General features: G+C 46.2%; 1 protein-coding gene across 2 annotated transcripts; it reads right to left on the bottom strand.

The window, feature by feature from the left end:
- Window positions 1–238: 238 nt before the first annotated feature.
- On the bottom strand, window positions 239–22,017 carry nt5c2a (5'-nucleotidase, cytosolic IIa). Of its 2 annotated transcripts, XM_087836980.1 has the most exons (19): window positions 21,955–22,017; window positions 21,365–21,486; window positions 17,931–17,969; window positions 14,365–14,438; window positions 12,985–13,102; window positions 12,791–12,886; window positions 12,101–12,192; window positions 8,603–8,660; window positions 8,374–8,467; window positions 8,236–8,289; window positions 8,038–8,121; window positions 7,016–7,057; window positions 6,829–6,936; window positions 6,334–6,400; window positions 5,647–5,817; window positions 4,502–4,553; window positions 3,480–3,540; window positions 1,702–1,878; window positions 239–1,498 (listed from the first exon to the last, which is right to left on the bottom strand). In XM_087836980.1, the coding sequence occupies exons 2-19, from the start codon at window positions 21,463–21,465 to the stop codon at window positions 1,271–1,273; spliced, it is 1,716 nt and encodes a 571-aa protein (XP_087693106.1). In that variant the 5' UTR covers window positions 21,466–21,486; window positions 21,955–22,017; the 3' UTR covers window positions 239–1,270. The 2 variants fall into 2 exon arrangements, with proteins under 2 accessions (XP_087693106.1, XP_087693107.1); XM_087836981.1 differs by lacking the exon at window positions 17,931–17,969 and having other exon boundaries at window positions 240–1,498.
- Window positions 22,018–22,276: the final 259 nt, after the last annotated feature.

The following is a 22,276-nucleotide window of genomic DNA, read 5'->3' as shown; positions in this document are numbered from 1 at the left end:
ACAGTACTGTGGTAACTATTGTCCTCGATGTAAATATGTGAAAGAAATGTGTTTCTGTCCTGTGTGCTGTTTGTTTGTATATGTGTCCTTTTGGCTGCTGTTACAACCAAATCTCCCCTTGTGGCACAATTAAAGGATTATTCTATTCTATTCTATTCTATTCTATTCTGTTCTATTCTAAGTGCAAATTTAACAGTAAAATTAAAACTCAGCAGCAATGTAATATATTTTATTGCAGTCATGAAAAAGCGTGTCAGCTGCAGAACAATGCATGTTATCACCCCCCCCCCAGCATAATTCAAAATAAAAAAAGCATTTGCACTCTCTGCTGCTGACGTTTGAATAAAACATAAAAACATGCTTTCAGCTTCATGGATTATGAGATGAGTCCGTCCTATGAAAAGTCCTCCCGGGCACATCCAGGTTCAAACAGCATCCTTTGATTTGAGCTCACTTCACTCAAACTGTGACAGGAAGGAGAAGAGAAGAGCGCAGGACGAAGAACCGTCTCAGCCTGTAGCAGCACAATCACTGCAGTCGCTCGTTAGTAGCAGTCGCAGCAGCCTGACCCTGTCGGCGACCCTGAACATGCTGTTTGTCTCCCTCTCCTGGCAGTCAGATCTACGTTCTTACTTCTTACCCTGATACTTTACTCGCCCTGTTTGTCGGCGCCAGTCTTGCTCCCTCTGGCACATCTGCACCAATGCAGGGACGCTGCCCTGAAAACTCCAGCATGCAGCCAAATTACAACCTTTAAGGCCCTCGCTGCAGCTTTATTGGTCGGACATATTTGTAGTTTCTTTAAAATCAAGGCAGCAGCATAAAAACATGACGAAAGAAAAACGCGTCACCGTGCGTACTGAACAGTAACAACACTGAGGCACTTTGAACTCCGCCCACCCCAGGAACAGCATATCTGCAACATGTTGACAGCTGAACCAATGAGAGCGCTTTCAGACTAGTCACAGGTTAACATCAGTGGAAGACCGTGATATTCAGCAACAACAAACCCAGAAATGATCAACGTGTGACATTCTCCCACAGCCGTCACAGCAGAATCCACCGTGACTGCAGCGTGGGACAAACTCTCGGCACAACCCCGTAAACGTGAGACCAACTGTTGATGTGATATTGCGTAACGTGAGCACGTATAAACCGTTAAAAGCAGAGCGCGGACTGAGAGCGCTCACTCGCTGCAGCTACAAATCAAAGTAAAGACAAACGTAAACATTTAAACAGGCTCTTCTGGGGAAAGGTTCACGGCCCTCCCCTACTCCTCCTCTTCCTCGTCATCGTCCTCATCGTGGCAGTGGGTAATCTCCTGCGGGGCCTGAGGGAAGAAATGCGGGGGCTGGATCTCACTGATGGATCGGGTCAGCTGGTGTCTTTTGCACTCGAGCTCCTTAAAGTCGACATCGTGGCGGTTTCTCGTGGCGAGCGGCGACTCTATGTCCATGATGTTGACGTGTGTATGTTCCACTGTGGATTCATGAGGCATCTGGGAGGGACACAGAAATCAAGAATCACGTTCTCGTCTCTAACAATGACCCCCATGATGGGTGTGCATGATCTTTATACTCGACATAAATGGTTGGTTAAATGTCTAACGTACTGAATTGAACCCACCGACAGACCTTTGTGTGAAACTCCTGAGAGCTTTTCGACTTACTGCGCTCACAAACACGGGTGTAGGTTTCTCACCAGCACGTGTGCAGCTCTGAACAGGTAGCTGAAGGGGTAGTAGAGCAGGTTGATGAAGGAGGCCGCGTACAGGTCAGCGTAGCGCATCACCTGGGAGGCAAACAGAGTCTGCCGGGATCCGCTCCGAAACAGGCTTCCCATCATGCCATAACACATGTCCATGTCATGAGTCACTTTCTGCAAAGGTCACAAACATGTACAGTCACGTCAGACTCGCTGGTGCTGCGGAGTTGAAGGTTCCAGCTGCCATTAGCATCAAACCAGGATACGGAGTTCCTCATCCCAATATTACGGAGCAGGTGGTGTGATGCCAAAAACAAAACCGGTTGGTAATAGTATAGTAATGTGTTGGTTACTCTATGATAACCTCCTTATTCTATTGGCTGCTCTCTTTAGAGTTCACCACAGGAGAGCATCCTCCTCTGCGTACGTCCATACCAGCTCAACCCTGCCCGTCCGGACCCCTCGGCCCGTCCGGACCCCTCGGCCCGTCCGGACCCCTCGGCCTCTCCAAACCCCTCGGCCCGTCCACACCTCTCGGCCTCTCCGAACCCCTCCGCCCGTCCACACCTCTCGGCCCGTCCGAACCCCTCCGCCCGTCCGAACCCCTCGGCCTGTCCGAACCCCTCGGCCCGTCCGAACCCCTCGGCCTGTACGAACCCCTCCGCCCGTCCGAACCCCTCGGCCCATCCACACCTCTCGGCCTGTCCGAACCCCTCGGCCCGTCCGAACCCCTCGGCCTCTCCAAACCCCTCGGCCCGTCCACACCTCTCGGCCTCTCCGAACCCCTCGGCCCGTCCACACCTCTCGGCCCGTCCGAACCCCTCGGCCCGTCCGAACCCCTCGGCCCATCCACACCTCTCGGCCCGTCCACACCTCTCGGCCTCTCCGAACCCCTCGGCCCGTCCACACCTCTCGGCCTGTCCGAACCCCTCGGCCCGTCCACACCTCTCGGCCTGTCCGAACCCCTCCGCCCGTCCGAACCCCTCGGCCTGTACGAACCCCTCCGCCCGTCCGAACCCCTCGGCCCATCCACACCTCTCGGCCTGTCCGAACCCCTCGGCCCGTCCGAACCCCTCGGCCCGTCCACACCTCTCGGCCTGTCCGAACCCCTCCGCCCGTCCGAACCCCTCGGCCTCTCCGAACCCCTCCGCCCGTCCAAACCCCTCGGCCCTGTCCGAACCCCTCGGCCTCTCCGAACCCCTCCGCCCGTCCGAACCCCTCCGCCTGTCTGAACCCCTCGGCCCGTCCGAACCCCTCGGCCTCTCCGAACCCCTCCGCCTGTCCGAACCCCTTGGCCCGTCCCTCTCATACTGGTTTCTAATCCTTCCCATCTGGATCCCTTCTAATAAAAATCGAAGCATATTCAGCTCTGCAGCTCGTCCTCCTGTCTTTCAGTGATGTCTAGTTTGGAGACCAAACCTATTGTGATTGGTCACTTAAGTTATGTACATACAGTGTCTTGCAAAAGTATTTGGCCCCTTGAACTTTCCCACATTTTGTCACATTACAGCCACAAACATGAATCAATGTTATTGGAATTCCAGGTGAAAGATCAACACAAAGTGGTGAACACGTGAGAAGTGCAACGAAAATCATACATGACTCCAAACATTTTTACAAATAAATAACTGCAAAGTGGGGTGTGCGTAATTATTCAGCCCCCTGAGTCAATACTTTGTAGAACCAGCTTTTGCTGCAGTTCCAGCTGCCAGTCTTTTAGGGTCTGTCTCTACCAGCTTTGCACGTCTACAGACTGAAATCAGAGGAAGTTGTACCTTAATGCGTCTCTGCAGGGAGCTGATATCAGGCCTCTCGTTGCTGCTGCTGTCCATGTGCCTGAGGACAAATCATTTGAAATGTAGTTTCCACAGCTGAAGTTTGGAATCAGGTCAGAATTAGAACATACTGCCCACTTCTGCACTTATCGTTCTGTTAACAGCTCGAAATGATTCATGGTTAAAGGCGATATAACATATTTAGGTTTGTTACATCTGTGCTGGATACCTGCAAACCTCCCAGGCTACACTGGCTCTTATATTTAACTTTGCATTTTACGCTGTGCCACTGCTATTACAAGACAATGCTGCTGGAGGCTTGTGATTCACACTTTGTCTATCTGTTCTGCCTTTTATAACTTAAATGGGATATTATAGTTGTAAACTGCCCTAGAGCTCCCTCTAGTGGCTGCTTTGTAATATGGGTTCGGTTACTTTGGGAAAGGAAAAATGAGAACGTGAAGAAGAAATAAAAGATGGCGGAAAGTGATACCGTAATGTTATCGTTCTAAGCTGATACGGACCTTAAAATGTTGTTGCCTTGGACAAGATATGTCTGTAAGTATGAGTGTCCATAAAATAATTATTATCTTTTGTTTTGTGTAAAAATGGTTCGATAATTTGTACATTTGAAAGTTTTATCTTGTTAGCTTGCAGTAAGAGTGTCACAAGCTAGTTTACAATGTTAGCTAGCTAATACAGTATTTTGTACTTTCAGTTTTACGATGGTCAAAGAGAAGGCAATGGTCAGAGGCCATTCTTCAATAAATCAGCGCAAAAAGGAAATAAGTCTGGTTATTGGAGCATCGTTATCTCGCTGTCTAGCTGGTGAAACTAAGAGACTCAGGGCGAGGACAGCATATTATCTGTCATCTGTTGTTTGCTGTGTCTGGTGGTAAAACACTCAACATTTCTTTCTGTATTGCTGTAAATATCAGTGTTGCAGATATAACTTTGAGGCCCGTCCGAGCCCACAACATGTTTCCTTGTTTTTAAATTATAAGACAAAAGAAGCAGCTTACTTGTAAAGCTCTGCCAGAAAACAGTCCAGTGACTGAAGTTCTTCAAATAAGGCTAAAAAACAAAACAGTGAGATCTTTACTGTTCACACACACAGGTAACGTAGCACAGCTGAGTTACTCCACAGACCACACATCAAAGATGGACACAGTCACTGTGGATCTACAGTTTGTGTATTTGTGAAACATCAGGATACTTTATTCATCGTGGCCTCATCGATGTTTCAAAGGCACGCGCACGACTGATCGCTGAGGTGGTGCCAAGCTGCCTCGTCAACATTTAATATGAATTAAATATTAATAATTGTTCATTTTGTTTAAATGAACAAACTGTATAAAAACTTGCACTCGTACATGCTTAGCAAGGGAACTGTGTGCGGTTGATTGTTCCTTTGTTGCAACGACGCTCCTTGGAGATCAATCTTAAACTGTGGGAATGTTTCCCTGCATGGAGCCACATTTGGAAGCACGATGCAGACGAGTGTGTGAGCTGAACCCACGAACATACCAAATCTTTTCTGTCACTGTTTAAACCTCCGGTACCCGAGTGCTGGCGCTGAGGCGCCTGCTGCACTGGTCAGCTGATATCTGACTGTTCTGCCCTCACTGCCAACACGTGCTTGCTGAAACCTGAACATCTGCAGCAACATTATGAGTTCAGTTCTGCCTGCTGCAGCTGGATCGTAGGTTCAAAGGTGGAGAATGCTGGACCGATGCTGCAACATCAGGCGGCGGCAGCATCTCCCTGGAAACAGGTTTGTCATGACTGGAGGCGATTTCAGTGCAGAGGGATGTGAAGATAAGAGCCTACACCCAGAGGCAAACCTACGTGTCCATCGTCTGGGACCAAACTGTCATCCCAGATGACCACACCTCTGCCCCCGCATGCCCAGCAGCTTATCTGTAGACTGCAGGAGGAACGGCCTGCCCACACTCCTGACCTTCACCCTCTGAACACGTGTTCATGCCAGAGTGACCAACGCAACGCAACATTGACCTTGGCAGGAACAAACTGGCTTTGTAACGTGTCGGATTGAAAGAAAAGAAAGAAATAATCAAACACACACAGTCCTCCGTCTGTGCAGGCTGTTGCAGGAGAAACATGCTTATTCTTATGTGTATGTGTACACGTGTGGGCGCAGACGCACAGCTCTTGTCGGTCCACACATGCAGCTCCTGGGCCAGCTCAGGAATCACCAGGAACGTCCTCCAACCCTGACGCTTCTTAGATTTGAGAATGTCACCAAAAATGTGGTCTCCGATGTAGACGATGTCCTTTCCTTTAGCACCCAGCAGGTCACAGACGATGTCCGAAGAACCTGAGACACAAACACAAGGATAGAAAAAACACACTTCTTAAAATGACCACAATCAATTGTTTCAAAACATTTCTCACCTGGAATGTGAATTATTTACAATTTGAGCCAAAAAAGGCGAAAAGTTTGCAGATGGTGACGAAGCATCAGAGGGATCGTCAGGAGGAGGCGACAGAAATGTTCCCAGCACTGGATGTGTGATGGGAACCAGTGAGGACAGCCATCGAACACCAGCGACAGAGTCTGATTAAACTGAGCTGTTGTAAGGAGAGCGAGAGCTTTCCAGGAACAACCATCAGCTTCAGGTTTGGAGCTTTGACTCTGCTCACAGATACGACTGACAGTCTCCAGACGATGTTTGCACTTCTGTTTCTCATAGAGACTAACCTCTTACATTACGCAGTGAGAGTCACGGGTTAAGGAACGAGTCCTTTATTCAAAAACAGGTCAGGACTGATAATCATCAGCACATCTAAACATGAGATCCTGTCCAACATCAGCACAGTTTTTTAAATTTACCTCCAGAGTAAACGATGCCGTGCTGCAGAGGTCCAGTGTATGTGCCGATCTTCAGCCGTCCTGTGCTCTGAAAGAAAGCCAACAAGTCACATAAGCAGCATTTACTGACTTTTGTGCAAATGAAACTTCTTGCTCTCGCTCAGTGTTAGTGGGCAGCCAGCGTCCGTGGGTTAAGCTCAATATCACAGGTACTTCCCCTGAAGCTCACAGAGGAGGCCCAGGCAAAGCCACACACACATCTCTCATGTTTTTAGAGGCCTGGTGCTGAGCTGCAGGTCATCAGCCACCTTTCAGTGGTTGGTGTGACTGTGTGGGAGGAAGCGCACACTCAGGCACTGATGCGTGGCTCCAGCTGCAGCACCGTCACAGGAACCGTCGTGTGGTGAAGATCGAGCGCGTGACAACACAGGACATTATTTTTGAAACAGTACTCGTCATCATAGTCTTATCAAAGACACGGCAACAACGCAGCTGGCTGCACTCGAGTACACTCACGGTGTCGACTTGTCGGAGCACCGTTCCTTCTCCGAAGAAGACGGGCTTACGGGCGTCTACCAGGATCAGGTCGAAGTAGGACTGCCAGGGCTGGTGGGGCGTGCCCGGCTGCAAGGCCCACACACAATAACACATCAGTCTGAGTGTGTAGTTCAAGTCAAATCTGCACACAAGCTTTAATCGTTACCTTCGGACCGTGAGGAAGGTCAAACAGGTAGGTCATAATTTTCTGTAAGACAAGAGTTTTTATAACAATCATTTTTAATCCAATTTAAAATGAATCATGTTGGAAATTTTCCATTTTCACACCACAATGACACCCCCCCCCCCCCCCCCCCCCCCCCCTCCCTCAATGGACAGATCAAAACTGAAGGAAGAACTTGGTGAATGACAGAAGAGGGAAACTGTGTCAAAGCCTGTGGGGATCTGAAGATGTTCGGCTCTGCAGTCAAACTGATTAACCGGGGAAGAAGGTCCTTAGACAAGAAGGTGACCCAGGATCCAAACATCACTTGAACAAAACAAATCCTCTGCAGAGGTGGGAGAACCTGCTGGAAGCATCTTAGCAGTGCTTCATTATTAGGCCTTAACTCACAGGGCTTCTTCCCTCAGCCTGCTGGGAGTCGCTCTGAAAGGATGACAACAAGCTGCTCCAGTTTAGTGACAAACACCAACACTGGTGAACATCCTGCAGGGAAACTGCTGGTGGCAGCATCTCCATGGCAGCGAGCTCAGAGTTGATGGAGCTGAAAATGTCCCAGTAAGTTTCCAGCATCAGTCTAAGGTTGTAATTACAGAGACGCTCATGTTTGTTTACGATGAGCATCCAGGTCAAAACTGCCTCCAGGCGTCCTCACAGTGTTACTGCAGACAAAGCTAATGCAGTAAGTATCTGTTAGACATCCTGTTTCTAAGCTTTGACCTCAGTTTGATGTGAATTTAGAAGCAGAAAATTAGAAGTTGTGTCTTTAATAGATTCTTGTGGTTTAACTCGTTGGTGTTTGTCATCCAGCTTCAGTTTCTCTGCAGTAAAGATTTTTCTACTAATCTTTGAGATTAAAAGGTTGGAGATAAGCCTGACCCAGAGTTACACTGTAAAGAAAAATATTTAATAAACGATGCACTAATTCGATGATGTTGTTCATGCAGCCGTCTTCTTCTTCATTCTGAGGTTTTCTACAGAAACAGATGCAAACAGCTGGACTTTACCTCTGTGTACTTATAATCACTGTTGGTGACCAAAAACACTTTGGATACTTCATTCATCCGACTCAGGAGCAGAGGAAGCTTCGCCTACAAACACATCAAACACTGAATCGTTAAAATCATTTCATTTCTACGTTTCTCAACAACATGTGTCACCAACACCAACAACAGTACATGCAGAATCAGAGCTGCTCCACTTACGTCCTTCACCACGTACTTCTCCAGGTTTTCAACTGTTTTTTCTTTCAAGGAGCCCTGTGACAATAAACCAGGTTACTGAGGACATTCATGGACCAAGCAGGGACTGGAGGACGTGGAACTGGACACAGGAGTCTCTACCTTGAAGTGGACCCAGTCCACAGCATCTCGGACGTCCTGGAACATGCTCTTGTAGGACATGAAGAGGTCCCCGTCTTTGAACCCAGTCTCACAGCTACAGGGACACATTATGTTCACAGCGTTTCCATGTTTCTCAAACAATACTGTGATGATGAAACACTACTGCGACATCAGTCATTAACAGATCAGAGGCTGCCCCTCACTGCCTGGATCACTGAGCCTACAGTACCTGGAGTATCTGGAGCAGTTATTGAAGAAATCCACCAGGCAGGCAAACAGGTAGGTTTCTGAGGAGAGGGAGAGTGAGTCTGCACCGTTCATTGGAAAAACAAACCAAAACCAGCAGAAACACAACAGTCATTGTTCAGGATACCTGGGCATGGGTCACAGGCAGCAACCCAAGCAAAGCCCCCCGGCCTCCCTCTTCCTAGCCCCCTGCTCTAGTTCTCCCAGCCGTACAGACGGCATGTATGTAATCAGTCCAGTGTGGCTCAGGTCTGCCCTGGGGCCTCCTCCCAGGCGGACACGCCATAATGACCTCACCCCGGAGACATTGAGGATAAATACCTGCATCTCTACTCTGTCCTGAGTGACGAGCTCCTGACATCATTTCTAAAGGAAAGGCAGCCGACCTTCACAGAAGGCTCATTTCCACTGCTTATATCCACAGGCTCACTTTTACAAAAAGTGTGTGGCCATAGGTGAAAGTGGGGTCGTACATGGACCAGGTTAGTTTCATCCTCAGTGCTCATACGTGGTGCTGTGACAGTGGCAGCCTGCTGTAGTTTGCTGTGTTTGTTTGTCCCACAGTTTCTTCATAGCCGTGGCTAATCTTCTCTGTTTTTAGAAACTACATTTTCACGGTCTTCTTGATGTTTTTCATGGCGGGGGAGGGGTCACACCGAGCTCTGTGTTACGTCCACTCGGGACCAGCTGCCAGCACCGTGCAAAGCAGAGCAGCTGCTGGAGCTACACGGTCATCGCTCAACTTCAAAGAAGATGGTGCAGAGGACGGAAATACAAACCCATCAGTCATGAGGAGTTCTCTGGCTATCAATTAATGAGATATAAATTTAGATATAAATTTCTGTGAAGATGCCATCATGGAGAGCGGCAGGTGTTCAAAGTGGGAGGTGGCCAGGTAAGAAAGGTACTTGGAGTTTATGAACTGCCCGAGTCATGAGCTGAAATCCTGCACTCGCTCCTCAATCTGAGTCTGCTGCAGGAACAAAGCCCAACTAACAAGTAGTCCTGGCGAGTGCGGTGAGTGGTGTACTGGTGCGAGTGGGGTGAGTGGTGTACTGGTGCGAGTGGGGTGAGTGGTGCACTGGTGCGAGTGCGGTGAGTGGTGTACTGGTGTACTGGTGCGAGTGGGGTGAGTGGTGTACTGGTGCGAGTGCGGTGAGTGGTGCACTGGTGCGAGTGCGGTGAGTGGTGTACTGGTGCGAGTGCGGTGAGTGGTGTACTGGTGCGAGTGGGGTGAGTGGTGCACTGGTGCGAGTGCGGTGAGTGGTGTACTGGTGCGAGTGCGGTGAGTGGTGTACTGGTGCGAGTGGGGTGAGTGGTGTACTGGTGCGAGTGCGGTGACACCAGCAAAGACCAAACTCACTCATGTACTGTTTAATAATGTTCCTTGCAGCCGTGTTTAGAACTCGTATTAGTTGTTTCACATCTACAGTTTTTCCAACAGTGAAGTTTTCTATGAATTAACACGACCGTCCCTCTTTCTTTGGCTGAGTATGTGTGAGGCAGCTGTGGATGTGGGCGTCCTGTTCAAAGTAATATCTGCCTCTAAATCACAGGTCTCGAACTCCAGGCCTCGAGGGCCGCTGTCCTGCAGGTTTTACATGTGTCCTTGATCCATCACAGCTGATTTAAACGGCTAAATTAGCTCCTCAACATGTCCTGAAGTTCTCCAGAAACCTGGTAATGAACTAATCACTTGATTCAGGTGTGTTGACCCAGGGTGAGATCTGAAACCTGCAGGGACACCGACCCTCGAGGCCTGGAGTTCGACACCCCTGCTGTAACCAGTCAACAGTCTTTAGCCTCGTTTCTTCCATCCCTGTAACAAAGCTCAGTGTGGTTAAACTAATGGAGTGTTGGATGGTGACGGACGCAGCTGCACGGCATCTGCAATCACGCTCGACAGCATAAAAAGCCGTCTGTCTGTCTGTGGTGGTGTTTGTGTGGCGCTGCGAGCTGCAGACGAATGTGTTTGTAACAGCAGCCGTGTGAGTTAATCAAACTGTCATCGGCTCTGGTGTCGTTACACACTGAGCAGAGTCTGATGTGGAACAAGAGGCTGATAAGTAAAAGTGAGAGAGATCAAATTTACTGATGTGTGAGCGGCTGCACCATCTCAAACAAAGCCGTCACAAACGGTCGCTGTTGCTGACACTAGTGCAGGAGGAGCAGCCCCAACAAGAGTCAGAGACAGACGAAGGTGGAAACAACACGACAGATGGGGATGAGGCCGCTCTAAACATTAACTCTGCTTCTTAACACAAGCAAAGATCCTACACTCCCATCCAGCCACCACTCACTCAGCCGCTCACTCAGCCAACACTACTGAACATCTTTCCTTACATACAGAGAAAGAACTGGAAATCCCCATCAGCAGCTCTGCACACATTTGGATTTGACTCACGCGTCATAGATCAAGCAGTGAACAGCTGATCTCCAGTCTGCAGACGGGCTGATTCCTGAGGTTGTGACAGTGAACGCCCTTGTCCTCGCACTAACATTATGCACAAGTGTAACAAATTGTTTTTGGTTACTTTTGCTTTTATTTGTTTTTGAGTCATTACATAAACATTTACTGCAATTAATTTATTGGGCTATTTATAAAAATCTGCATCTACTGAAAGCTTTAAAACCATCTTTTTATTTAGGTTGTTAATGATGCAAGAATCTGTTTGTGTGTGAACTGGACCTGAGGTGATTCTGGGGACAAACATGTGAGCACATGATGCAGTACATCGAACGACCAGCAGGTGTCAGTGCTTCAGCTTCCTCACACTATCACTGTGATGAGTCTTTAGATTAAAAAAAAAAAGATTTGCCATATAAGCTAAAATTAAGCAGCAACACAGAAACTTTGGATTATAATATTTTAGGCAAAGTAATGATTGTTCATGAGAAAATATTCTAAAATAAAAAGATTAGAAAATGAGTGACACTAAAAAATCCACTTAATGAATGAAATGACTTCCTGAGCACCATCAGAAAACTCCAGATTTCCGTTGTGGTTGCTTCTCTTTGGATTAGACGATCTACTGATATTGATAAATATATTCGCTCAGCATGTAAACGGGATTTTGTTTGTGACTAAGAAGCTGACACCATCTGCTTTGCTTTTGTCGTATGTTTTCTAAGTCATACCTTTACTCTCCACACAAGCTTTAGCCCGACACGTGTTATATTTCCGACATTGCCTCTGACAGACTGACAACAGATGCTCCCTGTGGTTAAAACAGGCCGTCCCATCTTTAGAATGGAGCGCCAACGTGAACCCGACCTACAAAGTCCCCGTTAAAGCTGCCAACGCAAACCTAGCTCTCACCACAGCTGTATGGGAACCAAATGGTATCTAACAGCTGGCCCACAGTCAAAGGCCTTCCCCAGGTTGATAAAGCACATGTAGTCTTTCTGCAAACACGCATGTTTTGTTTCATTATATCCTTTTTGCACAGACATCAGGCTCAGGGTTGCTTCGCTTACTTACCGGGGAGGTTAAAGAGAGTGTTGAGGATGTAGAAGCGGTCTGTGTCTCCACGCTGGATGAATTTGTTCGGGTACATCTCTCTGATGTCAGGTCTGAGCAGAAATAGTAACGAAGAAGCAGCAAATATAAATACAAGCAAACAAACTTCCCAACATTATTATCTCCCTCTGCAGCAGTCCAAACACTGAAACCAGCGTGCTCATTAACACGATGTGAGTGTGGCACACAGGAAGATGTTAGGAATACAGGGATGAGTTCAAGAAGTCCGTCACAGGTAGAAAACTGCTGGCAGATTAAATCCAGTGTGCATTAGCTCAGCAGCACCATCATACTGTAGTTTGACTGTAAAACTAATCAAACTCCTGCCTCAGCTGTACTTGGAAGATGTCCACAACACCTGTATTTGAGTTTTGACCTTCAGCACAGAAAGATTCATTGGCTGCTGAAGTAGAGAAATATTGACCTGATCCACAATCACAATGACAACGTCAACAGTCCCCCCAACAGGCTTAACCAGTGCACGTACTGGTGAACACTAGCGAAAGGTTTTGTGCTCTGAAGAAACACCAGCATGCAGCACTTCCTCTGACAGTCAAGTTTCAACAGTTTTCATCACCTAAGCTGAATTTAAAGACACAGAGGTTTGTATAACTGCCCAGTTCAAAGCAAAGTGGGAGTAATGGACCTTACCCCTTCAGGAAATTGAACCCATGCACACACACCAGAATGTTTCCATAGGCATCGACTTTGAGCAGGTTCCCGTACATTGTGTCAAACACCAGACCTCTGTGAAGCACGGAAACAGGTGAAAACAGAAACACTTGACAGTCACCATTCGGTGCAATGGTGAAGTGAAATAATAACGCTGGGATCTGTGAACCTACCTGGTGGGGAAGGAGGGATCGTAGACAAAGTTCAGCAGCTCCTGTGGATATCCGATGGATACCAGGCGCTCCACTGTCAAGTCGAAGCCCAGGGACTCATATTCAGGAGATTTATACACTAACAAAGCAGAGAGACGAGCTCCGGTTCACAACGATCCTTCCAGTACAGGATGTCATTGTATCCACCATGGAGAGAGTCTTATTCATGTCTTTGGGATCTAGCTACAGCGGTGCAAACAAAACCAAACTGTGTCTTCTATCGTTTAAACAACAAGCTAGCTTCTTCTGCATCGCGGTCATATCTCCCACGAGCATACTGCAGGCTTGATGCCCATACATTCAAACATCAAACACATTTGTGCTTCAGCAACATTTTTAGGAATCATATTTATTTAAACTCTACATAAAACGTCACGCTTCCTGTGACTGGGTGGATATTTCCACTTGTTTCTAGCAAAACAGAATCAATAATATTCTGTTATTATTTTATAAAGTGAATGTTAACTTCAGAGACTGATATACAGAAAATGCAAAAAAAGGAGCATTTCAGGTTCCTACTGTCATAGGTTTTGTCTAAATATTTAAATAATCCAGTAATTAAGGTAGACGCAGATAATGGCATTATCTAGAAAGTTCCTTCAGCTCAGTGCTTTAAACCAGTCGTGTTCTCTGACAGCAGATGTGCAGGTCAGCTTTTGTTTACAGCTATTAACATTCGGTAATATTCTTCTGATGATAGGCGATATATTCACGCAGGCGACTTTCTGATGGGCGGGGCAACGTGATCATGCACGGACTGTTAGAACACAGAAGAAGTCCAAACGTGGAGGAACGAGCTGCCAAAAAGATACAAAGTTGCCAATTTGGGAATTCTTTGACTTTAAACTGGATGAAAGAGGGAAACCTGAGGATGGAACCAAAGCGGTGCAGACGTACGGCGCCAGCGAAGGACTCAAGCACAGCTGACTTGCACGAGCATGCACGTGTCCACCGTCCTGCTGTGCTCAGCTGACCGCAGCTGATACTGTGAATCACGCGGCTAAAACCTGACAAGGCAAAGTTTTGTTTGGAGGGAATATCTGACCTTCTTTTCTTGTTTGTTTCAGTATTCATACAGCTATAATACAGCTTTTTTTAAGATCACTGAAAGAGACATTTTGATTTTTAACTTTTTGTTTAATTTTGTATTTGTTGTTGTGTCGAGTGTGTCAGACAGATAAACACAGAGTGGAAAAAGAAGCCAGTTTCTCTCCCGCCATCGTTGATGGTCGATATATTCGTCCAAACAGTTTGGGATACCACCGCTGCACATATATATATGTGGAGAGGATGACCTAAAATAAATAAGTGGAATTTACATTAAAGAAAAGACTCACTCACCTGCAAGAGTGTAATCCATATCAAAACCAAAACACTTGATCTTTTCCATGGCCAGGCTTCGATTAACAAACACTCTGAAACAGGAGAATCGTTCGGTCAGTGACTGCACGACAGATGAAAGTGGAATGAAATCTAAACAACACTGCTTACTTTTCCCACAACACACACCTAGATCACAGTAAACAGTTAACAAATCAGTCTGCAAGCACAGAAACTACAGAACAGGGCAAAGTCTTAATGCATGATGCCGGCCGTGCGTCAGTCCCTCAGAGAAACTCACGCTTGTTATCACCATCAGCTGGAAAAGGCTGATGATGTCACCTTGCTGGGCAGGTAATGTGATGCAGGACTTTAAAATTAACATCATACGTGTATCTACCACAAATCTGAGATGAGTTTGAATCTCAGTGACCTCGGCCTCAAGGTCAGGGGTCAGAGAAAGGTCAGACTATTTCTTATATAAAAACTTTTATACTCTACTCGAGCATTTAAAGCACTTTATACTGCAAGCCTCACTCACCCATTCAATTATTTCTTCTATGCCCAACTACTTTCTACTAATGTAAACACACCTTATTACCAATCATACTACACAAAGTCATGCAACGAACAATTACACGAGAGAAAAGTCTCTGTCTTGACTTTCAACTGCAGAAATTTCTGCCCCTCTGTTTTTACGAAATCAGTTAAAAACCCAAAACCAAAAAACCGGGACAGTCTGAGCTGTAGGGATGGGTACCGGTATCCGGTGCCATGATGGTACCAGTTCTGACATAAACGGTAGTAACCAGACCGAAAAGCAGCGCGCATTTCGGTGCTTTTTTTTTTTCTTGAGATATCATACACTTTGAATTCTAGCCAATCATTTTACGTTTCCGAGGATAGTAGGCGGGTCCAGGTACGTACGTTCTTTTACAGCAGAGCTACAGATTAAAAATGCCCAAAGCGAAGCGGTCAAAGTCTGGCTGTACTTCACAGCAAAAGATGCAAACTCAGCAGCTGCAACAAGTGCTTTAAGCTGATACTGTGATGCTGTCAAAGGAGGTAACACCTCAAATCTGATGAAACACCTGGCGACGCATAGCGTTTTTTTAAAAGCCAAGAAATGCGCCGTATTTGATAGCTTGCTGCGAGACCTCACACCGAGCACATCTACGGTGGGTGTGGTGGTGATGGATGATGATGGCAGCGGCAGCCGTTCTTCTCTGCGTGAGTAGCTTAATGTTGTTCGTGTGTAATTTACGTTGAGTAAGCTAACCACGTTATTACATTAATGCATGTAAGGTGAACTAGCAAACATCATCATAGCTACATGCGGCTGTCTTCTTGTTTGATGGCAGATACTCCCTTCACCCTGGACAAAAAGGCTAAAATGACCAAAGAAAAAGTGGAAAACAGTTAAACATGAGAGGTTTTTGGACCAATTTTGTTTTCTCCATTCTTTAAGCACCGGCACCGTTTCAAAAGTACCAGTTTGGCACCGGTATCGGATAAAACCTAAACAATACCCATCCCTACTGAGCAGTGAGCTGGCGTGGTGGCTGTAGCTCAGGTAGTACTAACTGGAAGGTTGGTGGTTCAATTCCCATCTGTCCCAGTCTGCATGCCAAATATCCTTGGGCAAGATAATAACCCGGCTTTCCAATGCATCCATTGGAGAATGAATGTTAGCCAGAAAGTGCTCACATAGAAAGAGCACAGAAAACGTTCCTGGGTAAATGAGGCAGGTGGTGTTTGAGTGCTCAGAGTAGAAAAGCGTTATAAGAACCAGTCCATTAACAAGAACCAGTCCATTAACAAGAACCAGTCCATTAACTGGTTCTTATAGTTTAAGTCCAAAGAGTTGTGCTGACTGTTTTCTGTCTTTTTCTTTATCATGTAGACAAACTGGTAAATATGTCACTTCTCTACACTGACAGTAGGGGGAGTTTCCGTATGTGGCCCGCGATGTGAAAATGAAGCTATGTGGCCATTAGACTGATGGCCCATCACAGAATGGAACCCCAGCGGTTATAAGAATTAGGACAGGACCCCCCAGAGTCTACACACACGGGTGGTGCAGATAAAGATGGAGGCTTGAATGAGCCTGAGTAACACGAGAGAGGCGGAAATGGGACGGAGTTGGTTGCGTGAAGCCGTCTGCAAGGAGAATGACGGGTAAGCAGTGAGCATGCAGAGTAGAGGCTGACTGGCCTGAAGAAGGCGAGCAGGAAGATGATTGGACCAGCGGTGTCAGCGATTAGCCACCAAATACCCAAACAGCAGACAAATGTGTGAGCTCATATCGTCCTCACTCAACTGATCATGTGACCTGAGCTACACCAGAAATCCAGACGTACCAGATCCAGTGTTTCCAGTTGATTTTTGCCATTTGCAGTTTGTTGGTAACACTGTTACCAGAATGTTCTAACACCAACATGTTGCATAAAGGCAACATATGACTTTAGCACATGGAAGCCACTCATATCACACAGGCTTCAGCTAACCAGCCACAAACTGCAGTTTAACAGATGAGCCAGTGGGAGCTCACTGCTGCAGAGATGAACACAAAATCCACAACAGAGAACCAAACTTATGCACAATGCCATCAACCATTTTCAACAATCCCAAATGAAATCTTGGATTTTTCTACTTGCGGAACGTGAAAATCGGATGTTTCAGGTATTATTCAAGCAGGAATGGGAAAAATCGGAAAGACTTGACAACATTTTCCATGAAGCAGCATCCAAATCCAAATAAATGTGTATACGGAAATAATCAAAGACGTACAGATTAAAGGATGGAGATTCAAACCCAACGTCAAAAGTTTGGGGACATTGAAAACATAAAGAGAAAACAGAAAGCAATAACATGCAAATCTACTGAAATAAAACTACTGAACCCACAATTTATTAGTGCGCGTGTAGATTCTAGTTAAAAGTGCTTAAGCAGGGCACCAGTTTAGCTCAGTTGGATGAACATGCGACCGTATGCCGCATGGCTGAGAGCGGCCGGCGTCGAACTCGACCTGCGGCCCTTTGCCTCATGTCTTCCTCAGTCTTAACTTTCTCTGTCCAATACAGCCAAAACAAATGTTTAATATAAGCACAGATAAAGGGCTGTACCAATGTGTGACTGGATTCTACTTGTAGTAGAAAGTGCTTTAAGTGATTTATCGAAGTAGACGTCTTTTTCAGGTGTTGCATATTTAGGCATGATGATGCTAAATTGCATAGTACAGCTATACCAGCACGGCAGCAGAAAGTACAGAGCTGGCCTCTCTGCAGACGCTTCATCTGCTAAAAACATTTGGCGCACTGCGAAATGACGACAGATAATAACCTGTAATTCTGGATTTCAGTTCATCTGATGGATAATAATGGAATAAAAGGGCAGATGGAGAAAGAAGAGAAATGCAAGAACCCACAATGAGAGCTGCTCTCTTCACAGTGAGAAATCCCAGTCATTAATATTATGGAGCTCCATGAGCTGAGGGCTTCATGGAAGGTCGAACCACATCACAGACATCAAAACTCAAAAGTAACGTCGTCACCATTCACAGTGTAAGTAACAGTAGGACGGCATACCTCATTGCAGGATGGTTTTGAGCCAGATCCTTTGGAAAGCTTTGTAATAGAAAATACACGCAGTATTACCACAGAACTAGTATTACCCTCCTGCTGCTCTCTGACTGCAGACAGTCTTTTTATCTCTGAACAAAAGCAATTAGATCTGCCTTCATTACCTACTATTAGTTTAAAATGATGAACATACAAGAAACAGGCACAGCTGACATTTTAATACAGTTCTGAATACATCTGAGTAGCAATATAACAAAGCCGGGGTCTGTGGCTTTATAAGTGACACGTTTGAGACGAGTCAGTGTGTTGTTTGGTTAGAATGAGAAGAAACAGGCTTATTTCACTTTAGCTGCTTGTTCTTATCCTTCGGTCATGCCACAGTGACATGACAGGTTGAGCTTTGACTAAATGATAAAGACGCCCCACAGTGGAAAACAGGAGCTGATTAAAGACTTTCCTCTGAACTTGTACGTTTTCCGTCTGAGTTCCTGCCTGGCTGAGAGCGAAAACCGACACCAACTCAAGCAAACCCCGACGCTACAACAGCTGTGCAGGGAGACAGAGACTCAGCATAATGACAAACTGATCAGACCTATATGCATGTTGTTGATCTGAGGTGACAGTGATTGAACTGTGAAGCTACAGTAAGGTTAATAGTCCTTATGCACAAGTTATAACTATGTTTTTTAAAGGCCTTAAAAATCATAGTTATTATGCTCAACCATTATTTATTTGAATAATTAACCATAATTATTCAATTCAATGTTATTTATACAACAGTCGCCTCGAGGTGCTTTATATTGTACGGTAGACGCTGCAATAATACTGTCACGTTGATGCTGGTGGATATTTAAAGAGAACTGCTGCAGCTGTACACATCTGTAAGACGTCCTCTTCTGTTTCCCTTTTTCCTCTTTTGCAAAGACTAGATCCTTCCTGTATGAGCTCACAGCTGACTGCAGCTGACAGCACGAGGCCCTCTCTTACAGCACTGCTGTGTATTTCTTCATGAACGTGTCTGAATGGTATGCACTGGGTATGAATGACTGAGAGTAACGACTGGTAGAGCCGGGCTGGCACCGCTGTCACCCTGCTGCTGTGTTTAACTCTGACAGAGTATCGGCTTTTTCATTTGTGTTTGTTGGAGAAGCATTCTACAATCACAAGGCATGAAATCTGTTTCTTGATTTACATGTTTGTTACTATCTGTTCGCCCATCACACTTCCCAGTTGTTCACACAGAGCTACAGAGCAGGGATCGGGATTCCTCACATCGCTTCCACGAACACTTGTGTTACAATCGGCTGATTTCAGTTCTTGTGCCAGAGGAAGAGAACAGCGACACGGTGTGGATGTGACCGTTACACAAAAGGACCCGAGAGCGATGGTAAAGTGCACAGACGGCACTCGAAGTCCAGAAGCCAGAGCGCCGGTGGCCCCAGCCCAGCAACCAGCCCTGAATGTGAACAGGAAACAGATGGATGAGGCTGCAACCTTCATTTCTACCTGTTCGTGTTTCTTATGTAGAATCGCTGTGACGATCACTTTAAACTGTTGTTGGCTTTGTGTTCATGCCTCAGGTTTGTTCAGTGGTAATTATGTTACAATGTGTTTTCACAAATTCACTTCATGCTGAAATTTAAATGTTGCCGTTTTATTCATGACAAGTGGAAACTGTACATCCAGTACTCGTGTGTATTTTCTACCAACTTGCTTTAACTTCAGCTACAACTGTTTGAACTTAACTATGTGCCATGTTTCTTTAAGCTGCTTAAACATATCCATTCTTAAATACTGTACTGTGCAAAAGTCTTGAGCCAGTGCTAGTTTCATTACGTTTTATTTCCGAGGAGCCCGACTTGATCATTTCTTAAATGTGATTTTGAACAACACTTTTCACCCATTTCACTCCCTCCAGCATTCTCACAGGAACGTTTCAGCCAGTCAGCAAAAACGTAGCATGACTTGGTGCGGTGTCCATCTGCAAAATATTTGAGGAAACTGGACAAAAGAAGAAGTCTAAAACCCATGTGACCCGATGTGATGTCGTTAAAGAATGATGGCACTGCATCCTCCCAGTCCACAGTCTCCTGAGCAAACATGCAAGTACGTACTTGAATATTTGGGTACAGAGAAAAATGGCTAAAGTCATGACACAAAAGAGTAAAAATAATAAAGTCAGCAAAGCCAAACACAGGCGCCATCTTCTAAATCTGGTCTGTTGGTCTGCAGCCACTAAAGCTGCACGAAACACATAAAGGACAGCAGCGTGCTATCCACCCAACATCTCGATGCACGCTGCAATAGATGTAGGCTGCCGGGGATTCCCATGATGCACTGGGTGTTTCTTCTTCACTCACTATGTGTTAATAGACCTCTCTGTATTGAATCATATCTGTTATTAACCTCTGTCTCTCTTCCACAGCATGTCTTTATCCTGTCTTCCTTCTCTCACCCCAACCAATCACAGCAGATGGCCCCGCCCCTCCCTGAGCCTGGTTCTGCTGGAGGTTTCTTCCTGTTAAAAGGGAGTTTTTCCTTCCCACTGTCGCCAAAGTGCTGCTCATAGGGGGTCATATGATTGTTGGGTTTTCCTCTGTATGTATTATTGTACGATCTACTGTTGTTGTGATTTGGCGCTGTGTAAATAAAGTTGAATTGAATTGAATCAATGGCCATGAGTCCCATTCACAGAGAGTTGGGGACGGCTACAATCACAATATTGTAAGACGGTGACAGATGTACCCTCGTGGAACGCAGAACTGGTCTTTGCAAAATACTTTTACATGTAGTCAAACTGTATTGAGTTTATGTGTGGATAGTTGAAAACACTGTGTTTATGCTGTGGATTCTATATATGTAAGAACTGGCCTGGGGTTGGGTGGCTGTAGTTCAGGAGGGGCAGCAGATCATCAACTAATCAGAAGGTTGGCGGCTAAAAACTGCAGCTGTTGCCAGTCTGACTCTTTGCAGACGGTGGATTTTCTGCATTTCTGCAACTCCCAAGTGATCAACATCCCCAGCATCACTGGTTGGAATACTGGTTACAGTTGTGTAACATATGCTCCACAAGCACAAACAAATGTGTGCAACTTTAGAGTACTCACAAACAATCTTAAACTTCACACATGCATTCAGCACAGTCCCAAAACACTGGACAATGAGGTAAAAGCAGACACACAGCATCCTGTAACAGAGGGATGCTGACAGAGCACAACAAAGACGGCCAGGATCAGGAGAACAGCTCGGGAATGAAGCCCGGAAACTGAAAGAATGCAGGTGTTCACTCCAGCGTGGACTTCCAAGCTTGTCACAACTGCACACGTCCTCCATGCAAATCATGCTAAAGGAGAGGCGGCTTGAGACTTTTGCACAGCACTGTGTAACTGCACATTTCTGAGCATCAGCGGACAGACGTGTGCTGCACCGGGACCATCTACCTGTGGTGAGCTTCACGACGATACTTCTTCATGGCTACGCCGTCCATGTTGGCCGGAAGAGCAGCGAAGTTCTGCAGACGGTCGCTCCATGAGGTCGTCATCTTCAACCGTTACTGATGTTTCTGTAAGAAAAGACCGAGTCGTTTAAAAAGAGCGCAGCTGGCTCTCTGTGTCGCACTGACAGCATCAACGAGGACGCTTCAGCGTCTCCGTTACACCCACGGTCCCTCGCGTCCTTTAACGGCGTAACGCCTCAAATCTCACTTTTTGATGATGACCCACACCCTCTCACAGCCCTTTTCCACTATCACCCACTCGGGTGGGCTCGGTGTAGGGGCTTGTGGACTGGACTGTTAACAGCACGTGCGTATTTAAACAAGAGCAGAAGGCAGGTTCCGGTAAAGTTCAGCTTCATCTTAGAGTAAGTTCCGATGCTGCAGCTGACAGTACGGCGTGTAATCCCACTCCACGCACTGAGAGCTCCAGCTGCCCCCCAACAAAGTCACAAGTTGCAACAACTTCACAGACCAGACGCTGTTAAGGTAAAACGCAGTTTTACTTGTTATGCAGAAGAATGACAAACAACTCACCGTCGTTTTAACTTGGTACAGTGTATGGCGCATGCGCAAACCTTTGCAGCTGCTTCCTGGTCTTCTCTGTTGTTGTTGCAGTTTCCTTTCGCACCGAATGACTTCAGCGCCCTCTCCTGGAGCTTCTGAATACTTGGCCCGTGTGCCCGCCTGACACCTCCGTGGACAAAAATGTACACGCACAAAATCTGCCGTAAAATCCACAAACGACAGTGTTTTTCTGCTTTTTTCATAAATCACTGAAACAACTTGAGCCCTTTTTAAAATGATCAAAGAAAATTACTTTCAGGATATTAAGCCTTGAAAAGCCTGCTTAAACATT

This window comes from Neolamprologus brichardi, unplaced genomic scaffold (genome assembly GCF_056152115.1).
Source record: "Neolamprologus brichardi isolate AB-2024 unplaced genomic scaffold, ASM5615211v1 NODE_ptg000032l+_length_1147064_cov_1, whole genome shotgun sequence".
In the NCBI taxonomy this organism is placed as follows: Eukaryota; Metazoa; Chordata; class Actinopteri; order Cichliformes; family Cichlidae; genus Neolamprologus; species Neolamprologus brichardi.
The sequence above is the reverse complement of the archived record's forward strand: the minus strand, read 5'-3'. Positions and strand labels throughout refer to the sequence as shown.

What these genes read in the sequence shown, in the direction of transcription:
- nt5c2a (XM_087836980.1), bottom strand. Translation starts at nt 21,465, where the DNA reads ATGACGACCTCATGGAGCGACCGTCTGCAGAACTTCGCTGCTCTTCCG. An exon ending in CGTCGTGAAGCTCACCACAG is followed by an intron (nt 17,970 to 21,364) that starts GTAGATGGTCCC and finishes TCTATTACAAAG; the next exon opens with CTTTCCAAAGGATCTGGCTC. An exon ending in TGTGTGGACCGACAAGAGCT is followed by an intron (nt 4,554 to 5,646) that starts GTGCGTCTGCGC and finishes TTTGTTTTTTAG; the next exon opens with CCTTATTTGAAGAACTTCAG.